This window comes from Lachnellula hyalina, assembly GCF_007821495.1.
Source record: "Lachnellula hyalina strain CBS 185.66 chromosome Unknown contig00091, whole genome shotgun sequence".
NCBI lineage: Eukaryota > Fungi > Ascomycota > Leotiomycetes > Helotiales > Lachnaceae > Lachnellula > Lachnellula hyalina.
This window is the reverse complement of record NW_022157205.1, coordinates 18183-33866: the sequence shown is the minus strand read 5'-3', so window position 1 is coordinate 33866 and position 15684 is coordinate 18183. Positions and strand designations below refer to the sequence as shown.

General features: G+C 47.4%; 2 protein-coding genes across 2 annotated transcripts; both read left to right on the top strand.

The window, feature by feature from the left end:
- Positions 1 to 9943: 9943 nt before the first annotated feature.
- eso1 (N-acetyltransferase) lies at positions 9944 to 12250 on the top strand (the record flags this gene model as incomplete). Its single annotated transcript, XM_031151149.1, has 3 exons — positions 9944 to 11049; positions 11196 to 11528; positions 11650 to 12250. The coding sequence occupies 3 exons, from the start codon at positions 9944 to 9946 to the stop codon at positions 12248 to 12250; spliced, it is 2040 nt and encodes a 679-aa protein (XP_031004373.1).
- Positions 12251 to 14157: 1907 nt separating this feature from the next.
- Positions 14158 to 15250, top strand: LHYA1_G006208 (uncharacterized protein; the record flags this gene model as incomplete). The annotated part of the gene is made up of 5 exons (XM_031151148.1): positions 14158 to 14229; positions 14294 to 14356; positions 14414 to 14498; positions 14553 to 15005; positions 15072 to 15250. 5 exons carry the CDS (start codon positions 14158 to 14160, stop codon positions 15248 to 15250), a joined length of 852 nt encoding a protein of 283 aa, XP_031004372.1.
- Positions 15251 to 15684: the final 434 nt, after the last annotated feature.

The following is a 15684-nucleotide window of genomic DNA, read 5'->3' as shown; positions in this document are numbered from 1 at the left end:
GCAGTAGTTTCGGTAAAAGAATGATATGACGAATACAATACACTAGTTCTATGGGATACCCATGGAGATGAATTTGCAAGTGAGGCGAAAATGTGTTCAGAGGAAGCCAAAATAGCATAGAATATGGCCCTGGAAGACCCTGCAGATGCTTGATATGTAGGAGGCCTCTTGTAAGAGTGGAGCGGTGACTTGGTATCGAAGAAAAGATTGTCTACGAAATGACAACCGGTTCTATCCGTGGAAGCCGATGCATGAGATACAGAGTCATACTCGTTATTCAAATTGTAAGCAATGCCGGTCCAAAGCTGAGGTGTATACTCCGAGGTGTATACTGCCGGCACTTCATTAGCAATTATATCCATGAATAAAAGTACGGTCTACTAACCTCGCAGCATCTAACCCAATCAGTTCTGCCTCGAGTATTTTGTAAGCTCTTGCCTACAGCTTTCGCATATTTTGTGGCTACACTCTATGCAATCCAGCACGTAGTGAATCTCGTAGGGGCCTGCATATGAAGACATCGAACTCAGTATTGTAAAAAAAAATGGTACATGTAGGAGTTGGGAGATTGTCCTGGGAATCCGGGGGCATTACTCTGGAGATTCCTCCAAGATGCTGACTTACCAGAGCCATCTTGGCAGCAATACCAAACGTGTCTTTTTCTTTTCGACGTCGGTTCATGTTGTTGATAGGATCCACGGAAGATTGAGACTTGAGAAGTGATGCTGTGCTTGGTGGTCTCTAAGAGATTACCTTCCTCGAGTTCTTCTATCGGATCGAGATTTCTTTGGCGGAATAGGATTCGGCTTTGGAGGACATGACTCGGAAGGTTCGATTGTCGCGTTTGTATCGCGGAGACGCCCGCAGGATGCGCAATACTCATTGAGTAGTAAAGATTGGGGGCCTTCTCGACACAAGCCGCAGAACCAAACTCTGGTCTCTGGCATAGAGCGGTATGATTCAGGGTCGTGGGTAAAGGTAGATCAGGCAAGAAGATGTGCTTTCAGTCGGCAGATAGAATTCAAAGATCTCGGATCCTCTGATTGAAGACATGTTGTACTTAGCGACGAAAGGGGGAACTTTATACTCCCCCGAGGTTGTCCAGAGCGTACTCTTGATAGTAGGACAGGGGAGCCAGAGCCCTAGACACAGCGGAAGGAGAATGCCCTTCAAAGGGGAAGAAATGCATGGGAAGGGCGACTTATAGGATCAAAGGGCAAACTACTAGCTGCAACTCCCCTATCGTAAGAGTGCGTCGCTTTCCCAGCAATTGTCTGGGATGATCAACAAAGTGGCTGCTGATTCCGCCGCACCTGGCATGGTAAAATAACTCGTCTCCCAATCAGCGTCTCCCATCGGCCTCGACAGCCTACCGAAATGTCATGGATTGGAGTCTTGTCAGCTAGTTCTTGGGTTTCTGAACGCGGTTTTCACCCTGTCATGGCATGAAAAGCATATTGGGCGTCAGTACCTTACTTCTGCCATTATAATCGGCCTATTGAAGGAATAGAAGTCATCTGGTGGTTGATTGAGCCTCATTAAGCCAACTCGCGTGCTCAAGGTCCACCTCTGTTTGCGGTTTTTGAGCCTCATTTTGGTCTGAATAATCTTATGATTCACAACATTACACTTACAAGTCTCAGCAAGGCAGCTTTTGCCCCTTCACACCGAGACCTACCTTAGCAACTATCAAAGACAGGCTGGTAGGCTTGATACCTTCGAGATCCACTGATACCAAAATGGTGTACCGGGTTTCCATCTTTCCGTATGATGCACAACACCACAACACAAATCTTGCCGTCCACATTGTCCCATCTAATAATGAAACTTCAAGAGGATTCTTGTGAAGGGCTGGAGGCCTGACATAAAAACCCACATCGACCAAGGCTGGCTCCAAAGTTTGACTCTGCAACCCAAAGTCTACACTTGCAAGATTCCGGGCGTTGCAAGGGCGGAGCCCTGATGGGAAGGGCGAGACGAGAAAAAAAAGATAGTCTGTGGTCCAATGTCCTGAAATAGAGCGCTTCCGGATGCCCTCTCCCTTTCGAGATTCTTTGGGGCACGCTCGACCAGTAAAGCCTTCGGAAATGATATATACCTAGGCGATACCCTAGTACGTCGACGATGGCTTGTCGCACAATGTCCGAAGTGATTTCCTAAAAAGCATGCTTTGCAATGTGACTGTGCCTCAAACCCATCACACTCTCTCTTGAAGTTGTAGCCATAATCTGACGAAGCTTCTTCTTCATTGGTCTTTTTAGTACACCACTTGAAGAGGCGATTTTGTGAGTGCTGTTGTCGCTGGAAAAGGAGGAAAGAGAATGTGCGGAGTAGATTGTTGGTGTAACCTAAAAGGTGAAGAACAAGGCTGAGAAAAGAGAGGTCTGGATTTAGCCAGGATACGCTAGACCCGTTTAGGACGATAACCTCATCTGGAATATCGCAGCAGCTGGTGTTAATAACTTCACCTAGGCAAGCATACATCATTACAGACATATTCTACAGCGATGATACATAATTCCAGAGCCACTGCCCATTCTGAGTTTTCCCGGTATCCTTTCACGCGTCAAATACGCCAATAACCTCATGGAACGCGTCAGATGGACAGAATTCAGAAGATGGCAGACCGCAACCAGGTCGTGAACTTGTGGACGGCTCGATTCATTCCTTTGGTCTTGGCTGGGGTCGTTGGTTATGCCACTTATGTTCTTGTCGCTCTTCTATGTGGTGAGTCCTGTAAATCTCCAGGCCAAATTGGGAAGTTTCATTGACATCAGCAGTAAATTACCTCTTAGTAAAACATCGCGATAAAAGCGCCGCAATTCCTATACTCGTCATATACTTCCTTCTGTTTATACCCATGGCCGCCTCATTCTTTCGCGTAATCTATTTTACGATTTTCGATCCTCCATACGTACCTCTGGGGCCTGCGGCAATTCGCGATAGAGAAATGAAAGGCAAAACACAATCGGAGGAAGATGGCATTGGGGCAGGCGCGTATAGACCCGGAAATTATAGGAACGACGTGGACTCTCCCGGACTAGAATTATTCTATTCGAAGGACGTGTTCGTGTGTGAACAAAATGGGAAGCCTATATGGTGCTCCAACTGCGGAAATGTATGCACATATTTTATTGCATAATAAGTACAGGAAAGAAGCTTGCTGATTTCAGAGATTGCAGTGGAAGCCAGATCGCGCCCACCATGATAGTAGCTCCGGCCGTTGTATTGCAAAAATGGACCATTTCTGCCCTTGGTAGGTTAATTAAAGCCTGTTGGAAATACCCCCAATGTTCCATTTTCGCGCTAATCATTCTCATTCCTCAGGGTCGGTGGTCCGGTTGGTGAAAACAACTTCAAATTCTTTGTCCAGTTCACGTTTTGGACTGCTTTGTATTGCCTTCACTTAATTATTGTCATGGCAATCTATGTCCACAGACAGCTTACAGTCAGGGTAAGATTGGGCGCCTAACTCAAAAAAGAAGTTGAAAAAAAGCAAGCGACTGACTATAGTGTTCAAAGGATGAGAACCTGGATCACCACTTTGCAGCTATTTTGGGACTGTAAGTATCACATTTGGAGAGCTTCTTAATCTTTGCTGATCGGCTCCTTTTTCATTAGTGCTGGGTTCTTCTTCGTGTTTACAGCAAGCATGACGGGGACTTCTGTTGAACTGCTCATTACAAATCGTACATCCGTCGAAAGACTTGGTTCAAAGACAAAGATAACCACACTCGCCATAAAACGGCCCCCTCTGGAGGATCTCGCCACAATAAATCTATATACAGCACAGAATCCGTCATATGACGTGATTACTTATCCACTTGAGCCAGGCCATGCTCCTGCCTCCCAATTACGCCAAGTTCCACCCGTCATATCTTCTGCGGAATTAGATGAGTATAACAATCCACTGGACCAAGCCCAGGAGTCATCTGCAGGACCCGAAGAGCCAGTGACATCTAATAGTCCGACCGGAGAAGGTGCCCTAACTCCTTCAGTGATGGGGCCAACAGCACCGGGAAACGATTATCCAAGCGGGGTTGTAGGGAATGAGACATCGCCGGAGAGGATGTCTGCAAGAGATCTGAACGCTACCAAAACCTTCGCGATCTTAAATACGTTAGAACCTGGCGATAACCCGTGGGCTTTGGAATCTGGACTTGCAAATTGGAAAAGTGTCATGGGAACCGGTGTTTTTGATTGGTTCTTGCCAATCCATCAATCGCCGTGTTCCTATCATGAAGATCCAGAAAGTCACTTCGCACTAGGGCCAGTGGTTGATCGTCTTCGAGAGCAGCACTCTCTTGTCGCTGCCGGGACCGCTCCTTCACGGCGAAGTCGCAAATGGCTTTTCAACCCACTTGACGGAGAAGCGAACGAGAAGGGGGCCCAAGGCAAGAAAAAAAATGAAAAAATTACCCCTACCTCGACGCTTGGATCTAGTCAAATAAAGATGGAGGATCTTAATGGCCATGCCTCTCAGCCCCCTATCTCCTAGTTCACGTGTGTTTGGAAACGCACACAGGGATCTCATTCACGTTCGTGTATGACATGACGAATCATTTACTTACAATGTGTTTTGGATAGATGGCGTTTGGGCGGAGAAGACTGGAGCCGGTGATAACCGCATACAATTATACTTCATTCGAAAGTCAGCGAGTGTCACAGAAGTCACTGTAATGAGCTGGCAGTGTGATGCGAACGACACACCCAATAGTTGAGGCTTTTGATGATTGGGTGAATGTTAGGCGAGGGCTCGGCCTTGGAGTTTCAAGGATTGTGAATATAGAAGTGTGGCTTGAGGTTCTACACAAACCCTTGTCTTGGGGGACAATCGTATCAATATAATATGCACATTAGCTGGTGTAAATTTCTGGCGCTTTGGTTTCCATGACTTCATGGAGGTTGAGGCATAATCGAAATATACCCCTTTTACCAACCTACGTCATGAAGCTGGTCTGCCATATAGATATATGTACGTTACCACAGCAGCCATAGCAATAGAAGGCGCACTGGGCTGCATTGCCAACCCCTTGCTAAAATGTCACGCTGGTGCACGTTCAGGGGATAAGCGCAAACGAGCAAGGGCTCGTCCTGCCACAACTTTACCTCAACCTCATCTCTACCATAAGGCCTCGTATACCCAGACGACGAAGTCATTCTATAAAGCCGCAGGTGTCTTCGAAGATGTCGTGAGAGTCGGAACAATCACGTTTCTCGAAAAGCAAACTTTACTTCAGCTATGGACCGAGCGCGAGGTTTCTTTTTTTTTTTCTTTTTTTTTTTCTCGAGATCAACGCAAGATGATCTGCCACCGGTGTATTCACCGTCCTGCAGCCTTCAAGCAGGTGTTCGATGTCGCTGTGAATGGGTGTAATGTATGAGGAGAAATCATGAGCAACCGATACCTCCACACTCAAGCGATCTGAGCAAACATCAAGATCAAGATCGACAGCCTCAGGGGCCCGACAAGCAAAGAACGAAAATCACGAATGCTCGAATACAAACAATAGCGATCCTCATCGTAGCTATAGCATCTCTGTGGATCCACAAGCCATACGCCCTTGCGTTCTCCATTTGCGGTGGCAACAAAATGGTTTCTCGGAAGGCCTCGCATGTCTCGACCCGTTCGTTACCAGTATCATGATTATCAGCATCCTGCGGATAAGCGGAAATACTGGTGCCAGTGCAATCAAACGCGGTTGAGATAATAAAGGGAGCCAAGCATAAGGTTATAGAGGTTAGCCTGGAAGGCAACAAGGTTTGGGAATATTGGAGGGTTTGTGGATTGCCGAGAGGGGGATGAAAGATGCAATAGACCCGACTACATTGATGAATATTGGGAAGATTTGTGGACAAGACGAGCGTAAGGTTCTCAAAGCCATGGCATGGTTCAAATTGCTGGAATGCTTCTTCTCCATGGCCCGATACTATACCAAGAGAACTTCTGCATCTCATGTCGGTCGATCGAAGTCGAGAAACAGGTATTTCAGCCTTCAGCTAAGCTTTGTCTTGGTCACGGTCATCTGAAGCCCATTCGAGACGAAATAATAATTCTAGATTGTGCTTGGGGGAACGACGCAGCCAACAAAAAATGAAATGGAGCAATCTACGAACACCTGTCCACCACCAACAAAAGAGCCAAACTACATGGAACGAAACAATAATAGGCCGTGTAAGCTTACTCCCCTGACGCCTAGCTCCCTAGAAGGTGTCCCAGCAACGACAACAAAAACATAAAGATCTAACGCAACAGAAGAAGCATGAAAATAGAAACCCATCTTCTGACCCCACCCCGAGAGAAGAGAACCGACAACCGTCAAAAAGTAATTCGAAGGCCTAGCAATAGCCGGTAGTCACCTGATGGACAAAGTGAGTGGAACAAATGCTCAAGGAAATAAAATAAAACAAGAAAATGGAACGACAAGATATAAACGACAAAAATGAAAAGAACATCCATCAACCGCCCACGCATGTCTATCTCGGTCCTTGAGATTCTAATACATCTTGCCAAACTGTCTATCCAAAGCTTGCACTGTCTTCTATCCACGATATATCTCCCGATAGACCCTTGAAGTCTATGAGATGTAATCTTGTGCTACAACTCTAAAAAGCAGTACAGTAGGCACACTCGACATGGCCACAGTCGGGACATACATCATCGCACCATTCTCTATTGACCTCGCGGGTACAACCGCAGCAGGCCCAAAAGCTGGTCATTTGGGGCCTATATTGCCTATTGCCGGCTGAGTGCTGCGGAGTGGCATGTGTAACCACATCCTCACAACTGTCACATTTTGTATGAGCGCAGTCTGGACAACTCTCGCCCCAAAATGTCCACTTGACCTCACGTTGACATTGGCAACACCTCCACTGATCCTCGTATACTGGACAAGTGATAGTGTAAGACATCGGGTGCTTGAATATCTCGCGGCTGACTTGTCGGTCTATCGGTCAGAGGAATGTAGACTGCTGGTTTCGTCTCTCTAGGGGAAGCAATGGAATATGGTGCAAAGCTGGTGCGTTGATAAGCGCGCGTAATGGCTGAGTATGATGAGAGTGTCGAGGTAAACTGATTGGAATACTGGGATAACGATCTGACCTGTCTTGGAGTTCTTGCAGTACTGTGTATCCCGCAAACTTCGAAGCTGTTGATGCTTTCGTCCATTTTAGCTGCTATGCCGTCGCAGCTATATAGTCACGTAGAGCATCTTCCGGGCACAGGAGCTCAAGTGAAAGCTCGCCTGGCTCAGGGCACTCACCCAGTGCAAGTATACATTCTTTGTTGTTCAACTTCCTGATGGGGCCACCTAGGTACCCCAGCAGCGCCGTACCATGTCGCTGGTTATTGAGGCTTTTTCGCAGATGCTCATCAGTCCAGACCGATGAGCTCTTAGATGATGGGTAGAGCCAGCATAGCAAGGGCCTAGTAGCCACTCGCAATGCCGAAGTCTAAGCAATACATGGAAGATCTTTGTTGATGACGAACAGCATCGGAGAGTAGAATTGGCAGGAAGATCTTGGGCAGCCGGGCAGTGCAATTAAAGAAGCTCTCGCGACGTGATCATGGCTCAACTACGTCCTTGACCTGTTGTTTCGATGAGCTAGCCTTGCCCTCACCTTCATGATCATGTTCAGAACTTCGGAATAACCGCCATTAAAAGGAGTTCGCCCAGGATTGGCTAACAATGTGACAAAGTAATAGAAGTTATATTACTTTTGCCGGACAATTCCGATACAACTTCCAGGCGTCTTCTTTGCATTGGAGCGAGTGTCGATAATATGTCGGGAGTCGAGGCTTAGCATGTTAGGGCTGTCGATTGTCCGAATAGCGTCATTTTCAGTATGTGTTTCTTTGCATAATCTATGCCACGTATCTCAAGTCTCTCCAGCACCGCCCTCTCGAGTTGGAGCGAAGTCGGAGAGTAATAATTTTGGGTTCGTATACCTATGTTGAGGTTAACTATAAGGCTGAGGAAAGTAACTAGGTAGGTAGTCAGCAGACTTACCTTCGTTACAAGCCAACTTACCGGGAAACGTCATGGTCATGCCAAAGTCATTCGTACACCTTGGGGCGACTTGCTCACGACAGCACAACCGCAGAGGATCGCAACTTTAATGAAAATATCAGATAGTATTGGCCCTCAACCGACCGTACGCCGGGAGTTGCCCGTGGATGGGTTTTCGGTGAATATTTGCTGGCATTGATGGAATCATATGACAATCCTAATCTGGAATGAATGGCAATGAGGTAAATACAGCCGCCTTGTTATGCTTCATGAGCCTTCAATTCCGGTCGCTCCGAGGAGAGGTCCGATTTCTGATGCTGAGCTTTGTATCATCAGAGTCAAAGAACTATGAGACTGGCATCAGCTCTTCCCAATGCGTTACCGAGATCCACGGCCACCAATTTCCATCAGACCCAGATATCGAACAAGAGCGCACGACAGGAAAGGTGATCAAAGGGTTCGTAAGAAGACGAATGGCATTTGACGCTGGACCTCGAACGTCATTCGAAGCAAGGGATGGACCCATCGTCGGTATTCTGGGTACTGTAGGCGCGGGCATTGCATCCAAATCGTTTCCTCGCAAGCCAGCAAGAGGATAATTCACGACGAAAGGGCATTGTCAGATTATGAGGGATTGATAGATCTGAGATGTGGCTAAAAGATGACCAGTAGACTCATCTATTACATCTTAAGAGCCGCAGGCCACCGAGGGTGGAGGCACACTCTCCGGAAGAGTCGACTTGCATTGATCTAAACCCCGCCGTGCAACCCTTTCAAGCCACCACAAGAACCATTCTGGTAAGTATATGAACATCTTGCTACCAGCCCACCTATCATCTATCATCTTGGAGATACTGAGGTTTAGATCTTGCAGGGCCCCGCAATCTACTCACTACATTCGTGCCCATTTGGGTAATAGTTGTCCCCCACCAGCGGTGTAATCTACCCATTGGGGTGTCATCCCAGAAGCATTTTCTAACATATTGTTGCTTCGGCCCGCTCATGCTGCTTTTCCTTCTCACACCAAGGCATCTTTCAGCTAAAGTAGCCCCTCAGCGGGCCATCCCGCTACTATACTTTTGTCAGCGAGGTATCGAAGATGAGCAGTTCCCCCACCAACACACTTGCATATATTACCTACAGACAAATCAGTCCTTGTCTTTCCACTATCAATCCCTGCGACGCTGTATTTTCGAAGGAGAAACGAAGGTCGAGTACTGGGAAGAAGAAGAAGAAAAAACCCCGTTTTGGGACTTCTGGGAGAAGCTGGAACGCATTTGTCTAACAAAAGACTGGGAGTGGCAAGATGGAAGAACGGAAAATGTAATAAATATGCGTAACGTTGTTGTATAACCAATAACTGATATTAAATTAATATATTTCCGGAAAATCTAGAATATAACAGAGAAAGGATCGGAATATAACTGCTACGAAAAGCGGACTTCTGAGCCCAAGAAGATGGTTCTCAATCAACAACACGGGACAAATAGCTTAGACAAGTAGAAAGAAGATATAGCTTCACTGGAAGCAGGGAGAATGTGAAGATTCTACTATCATTTCCGATCATTTTGCTCTTGAAGTACTTGTCGCTAGCGTGGTGACATCAGGACTTCGCGTCTCCCTCCCGTCCCCACGCGCGTGAACACATCTAAACCTCACCCCCCTCACAAGCCGGCCTCAAGCCTATTCTTGAAATCCCAACACTCATCCTACGATGTATGCCGAATCGAGACAAAGATTTACCCATTCCTTATGACCATTTAGTCTGCCTGGCTTTGAGCCGCGCCGAGAATCTACCCCTCAGCGCAAAAGGTTCAACCGGAGCGTGGCCCCTCACCTTGCAATATTTGATTCAGCGATTGAATGCACTATTTTTCGCCCCCTGTACAAGAGATCACATTTTGGACAGTCCGTGAATCCCTCTTCCACCAACTATGTCGTCCTCCCAGCCTTTTGAAGCATCCTCGCCAATTCGTGGCAAGAAGTCCCGATTTACGTATAGGCATCTCGCGCAACTTGCATCATCGTCTACGACATGCCCTCTTCGAGTTATTGCCCATGTGGATTTAGATGCATTCTATGCGCAGTGTGAAATGGTGCGGTTGAATGTTGCTGAAGATCAACCGCTCGCTGTTCAGCAATGGTACAGTATAGATACCTTCTCTGATTTAGCATCATTGCTAACAGGAACCTTTAGGCAAGGCTTGATAGCGATCAACTACCCAGCCCGAAAGTTCGGCCTCAACAGACACATTACAATTACTGAAGCAAAGAAGCTCTGCCCGAACCTGATATGCCAACATGTGGCGACTTGGAAAGAAGGAGATGAGAAGTGGGCCTACCACGACGATGCCTTCAAAAATATTGCTACACACAAGGTGTCTCTAGACCCGTATCGTCTTGAGTCTAGGAGGATTTTGGCGTGTATCAAGGAGGCTCTCCCAGCAAATCTCCAAAGGGTCGAAAAAGCAAGTGTGGACGAAGTTTTCATGGATTTGTCTGCCCAGATCCATGCTACAATGCTGAAGCGTTATCCTGAGCTTTCTGGGCCCCCGCCGTATGATGATCCTACAGAGAGTCTACCGCTTCCGCCTACAACAGCTCTCGACTGGCAAGCCGACGCACTTATAGACCTTGATGCTGATGAAATAGAGGAGGAGGACCCGGATTGGGACGATGTCGCTATTTTGATTGGCTCTGAAATCGTCCGTAAAGTCCGGGCCGCTGTCCAAGAAAAGCTTCAGTATACGTGCTCTGGTGGGATTGCTCAGAATAAGATGATAGCGAAGCTCGGATCAGCACACAAAAAGCCAAACCAACAGACTGTGGTTAGGAATCGAGCCGTGCAAAAATTTCTTTCCGATTTTAAATATACTAAGATACGGGGATTGGGAGGCAAGCTTGGAGAACAGATCACCACTGCTTTCAAGACTGATACGGTCAACGAACTGCTCCCGATTGCTATTGAACAACTAAAGCAGAAACTTGGGGATGATACCGGAACATGGGTCTATCAGATAATCCGTGGCATTGATACAAGGTATGTGATTCCAATTGTATCCGAACTTGGCACTTTCACGTTGCAAAATTTGCGGCTGTCCCTTCGCTAAGTCAAGATAAATAATGGACTTATCACGGATGGATAATATACTGCAGACAACGATTACTAACTATTGACGTTAATAGTGAGGTAAACTCTCGAACCCAGATTAAGTCAATGTTATCTGCGAAATCATTCCGGCCTACTATAACCACACAGGAACAAGCGATTCGATGGCTACGTATCTTCTCGGCGGACATCTACTCCCGACTAGTCGAGGAAGGAGTTGTCGAAAATAAGAGGCGGCCAAAGACCATGAATCTACACAATCGACACGGCAGCCAAACAAAATCAAGGCAAGCGCCAATTCCTTTGGGAAAGAAGATAGACGAGGCCGGGCTGTTTGAGCTTGCTAAGACGCTTCTGGGTCAGATCATGCAAGAAGGCCAAGTTTGGCCATGTTCAAATATCAGTCTCAGGTAAGCTCACTCGAAGCTCTTTAGATTATCTATCGATGCTTCTAAAACACCACTCACTGTCATTACAACATCCTCAAGCCCTAAGAGCTTGTTTGAATGCTAACCCCATTATGCTCTGTAGCGTTGGAGGGTTCGAAGACGGCATTGTTGGTAATATGGGTATTGGGGCTTTTTTAGTCAAGAAGGATGAATTGAGAGCATTGGACACGGGTCCAGCCATAAATGAGACTGGCAAGGAGAGACCAGAGAAGCGAAGGCGCATCGAACCATACACAGGTATCCAGAGATTCTTCAAAATGGACAGCACAGACGAGCATGATGACGAATTTGGATCTCAATACTTATCCGGTATTGATAATCCTTCGGCTGAAAATGCAGACTCAAATGAGGAAGATAAGGCAGCATCGTCGAATTTGCCTCGCCCTGAGGCAACCGCAGGCAAGACTACGTTATCAAACGGCTTACCGGGAACGCACCAGCAACATATAACAGATTACATGTGTGATCGTTGTAGCGCGGCCTTGGAATCTGTGGAAGCTCTACAGAGTCATCAAGACTTCCACTTTGCAAAGGACCTCGAGCATGAGGAACGTACTCGAGTGGTACCCAAACAATCTGGAGTCATTCCCAATAACAAGAAGTCCCCGGGAACTGCAAGCAAGAAGAGAGGTTCACGCAATAGTAAGCCGGAGAAAGGGCAAAGCAAGCTTGCATTTGGATGACTTGGTTGGAGCATAAGAGTGCATGGAAATCGAGACCGTCTGGAAGCATATTCCAATTTTAATCCACCCCCTTCGAGTTTGGAGAGAACGTCTCACAGTTGGCAAACCTCACCAACTCTGTTTACCCCTATAACAATGGGCCACAATATTCAACGACATCGCGGCAGAGCTGTTTGACAGCGATAAATATGCACATACTAAAGGCTTTGTGGTGTCAACGCAAGTAGCCCTGTCAAGATGTGTCCTATTTGCACCACACCATGGAAAGTAAAGCATCAACCTTGCCCGCTAGGAACACAGCATGAGAGGGATACAGATATGCACAAGCCGGGTTCGAACGGAATTGCATACATAAGTGACTGCATCCTGTAGATATTCTGCAACGCGTATTTAACAGATGCACATCATGCAAATTCCGATGCCACGGAACGCTGATCATTTTTAACAAAAGCCGGTTAAAATCTGGGATTTCTAACACTCCTTATACATAGCTACCATTGTCGAGGCGTCAAACTCTCACAGTGTGTGAGATATTATAAGACGAGCCAAATGAAGCTATTCACGAATGTCCTAACACAACAAGGGATAAGGGATAAGGGATAAGGAAATAAGTCAGGTTCAGGGTCGGCTCCGTTAAAGTGTTGGCGAGCAGACTTGTGATGGCTTCCAGCGAATGAAAGGCTGCGACGTAGGCAGATGGGCATAGTTGGGCCGAAATGCATGGAGGCCCAACCCGACCAAGGCACACGCCACAACACAACTTGCCACAAATCTGGTGGCTGCTTCGCTCTCTCGAAGTATCTTGCAGACTAAATAATTTGAGAGAAGAAAAGGGAAAGATTCGTTGACAATGCAATTTACTAAAGGCAAAATGAGCAGAGCCTCTCAGGATTGGCGTTGATTCTCATTCGCCATCCCGCAGGCGTTCTTTACCCTATTCGCCGGCTCCTCGCTATCTGCTGGCAGCGTAACAGGCAATATCGATGTAGTTAGTTCTGCAGTAGCGGAAATGTCGCCGCAGAGCAGAGTTCCAAGGACGAAGATTGGGGCCTCGATGTATACAGACCCACCTGGCCCATCTTCGTTTGTGACGAGTTAGCCTGCCATCCTGTTGGGAGTCCAGTTTTTCAGGCTTCCCGCAATTTCTTGCCTTTAAGTAGTCCAGGATTTCTGCTCATTTCCGGACTTGCGACGAAAGTCTTTTGGCATTTAACATGCAGAATCCGGGTTGTGTTTAATCGATATCAAGAATCAACACAAGAGGCTCAAAAGCTTGCAGAGACGTCTAAAGCAGCGCTGCCCCCTTTGCCACCCCCCTAAAACGAAAGCAGCGTCGTACCAGACCGCAATAAGACGGCAGCACCGCAGAACATAGCCCTAGCGAGTTTGCCGCTTCCCAACCCCTCCAATCCTCAGTCTTACTTCTCTCTCCCACTCCCGCTCTCTCACACCCAGCGACATCGAGCTGCTGCAACCACCAGTCAACTCGCGCTCCCTACCCATCTTCAAACCCCAAGGCCACCCTTGTGCAAACCGCCATTTGGACTTACCGTTTGTTTATCCCGGATAAGTGGACGGACGGCATCTCACCACCGCCTCTGGCTGGACTATTTCTTCTCAAGGCTCCCTCCCCCCGCGCGCCGGCCACAAACCACATTTGGATCCCTTTTCAGACTTTTCACTTCCCATCCTATTATCGCCGATTTCGTGCTACCACACAGACTCCCTAGGCTGACGTGGTGTGTGATTCGCATACTTCTTTCTTCGTCCTTGGAGCTCCTTCCTCCATTCTTACACCTTTTTCCACCGGTTTTCCTACCATGTCTGGAAGAGATAGAGATAGAGAACGAGACAGGCGCGCAGCCGCGCAGCCTCAGCCCGTACGAATGAGTACTTTGTACCTAAGGATGGTATCGACCGAGAGGTCATTACCGCCGACATCTGTCGGTACCTTGGAAACGATGCTCTCGTACGGCCTGGTAATTACGAGGCACGTCTTCGCTGAACGAAACCAGACCTGACGGCATACTGACTGTTTCGCAGAACCCGAACACTCGGCAAATACAACAAGGCTACTTCATTACTGCGTACCGGAATTTAACGACCGTAATATACCTTTCTGACAATCGATAAAGAAAATGATACTGATCCTTCTTGCGATAGGCTATGATCGCGGATCTTAAAGCTGATTCCGACAGATGGGAAGCCGAGCGGCGATCAACCCAGTCAAGAGGACAGCCGTCAAATGGTATACCTTCGAGAGAATCGGACGGTATGATTCGGAAATCTAACACACCTATAGTGGAGTACCGGGCTTCTACAACACATCAGTCCCGACAGTACTATGGACCCACTGAAGCTGCCACAGGAATGTCTACTCCAGGATATGCACCGGCGGCTTCCTCTGGAAACGTGGCCCAACAGGGAGTATATGATTATCCACAATCAGGAAGCTATGCCCCGCCGGTTTCCAGTGGATATGCCGCTCCATCAACATATTCCCAACAGGATAACAATTATTATGTTGCCGGAGCCAATATGGGCGCCATCCAGGAGCAGCAGCCTGATCCACGTTTGGGTGGACGTGTCCCTGTGTCCCAGCCAGGAACAATTCCAAGAACAGGCCAGCAATATGGCGCAACTCCTGCATATGCCCAAAGAGAAGCCAATCCTTACTACTCCCCCCAACCGCCCGCCACTTCAGTTTCATCTTCTCAGTATCCCTCCAATCCATCGGATCCCTACTATGGTCGTGGTGCGTACAATCACCCGACACCTTTCTTTTCTATATGTCGCGATCGAGAATTCTCTAACAGTTTAGTCCCTCCGGTAACAGGCACCTATGATTCCCAGGATTATGATGGTCGTCCATACCAAGACAATGGACCCTACAGCCAAGCCCAAATGACTCAAAATACCACAGCCACATCAGGACCATCCAGCAGGCCACGTGAACGTGAGAGAGACTCAGACCGGGAAAGACGTCATCGCCACCGTTAGGATTTCCATTAGGACTTGACTTTACATATCTGCCTTCTGTCAGCTCACCCAAGGGGATTGCATTTTCTGGCGTTTTTCATTGTTTCATTTATCACTGGATTCGCTGGCATCTCTGGAGCATTTTGCCTTGGATATATCTGCCCCAAATCTTGGACCCAGACCCATCTAAACGGGCTTTTACACCTTTTTTGTCTGATCTTTTGAGCCGCCAGGCCTGTACTCAAGCCGGAGTTGAAGGCCCAAAATGATCTTTATCCCAGGAGAGATCTGTCATCTCGTCCGGAGATAGGAGATTTTGAACACTGGAACGACGACTTGCTTACGACCGAGAAGAATTCCGTTAGATGATATCGTCCTGCGCGCCCAGTTACACGTATTATGCCTTATGAAATGGACCCAGGAAGAGAAGGATGCATTATGTTTTTCACGGTTAT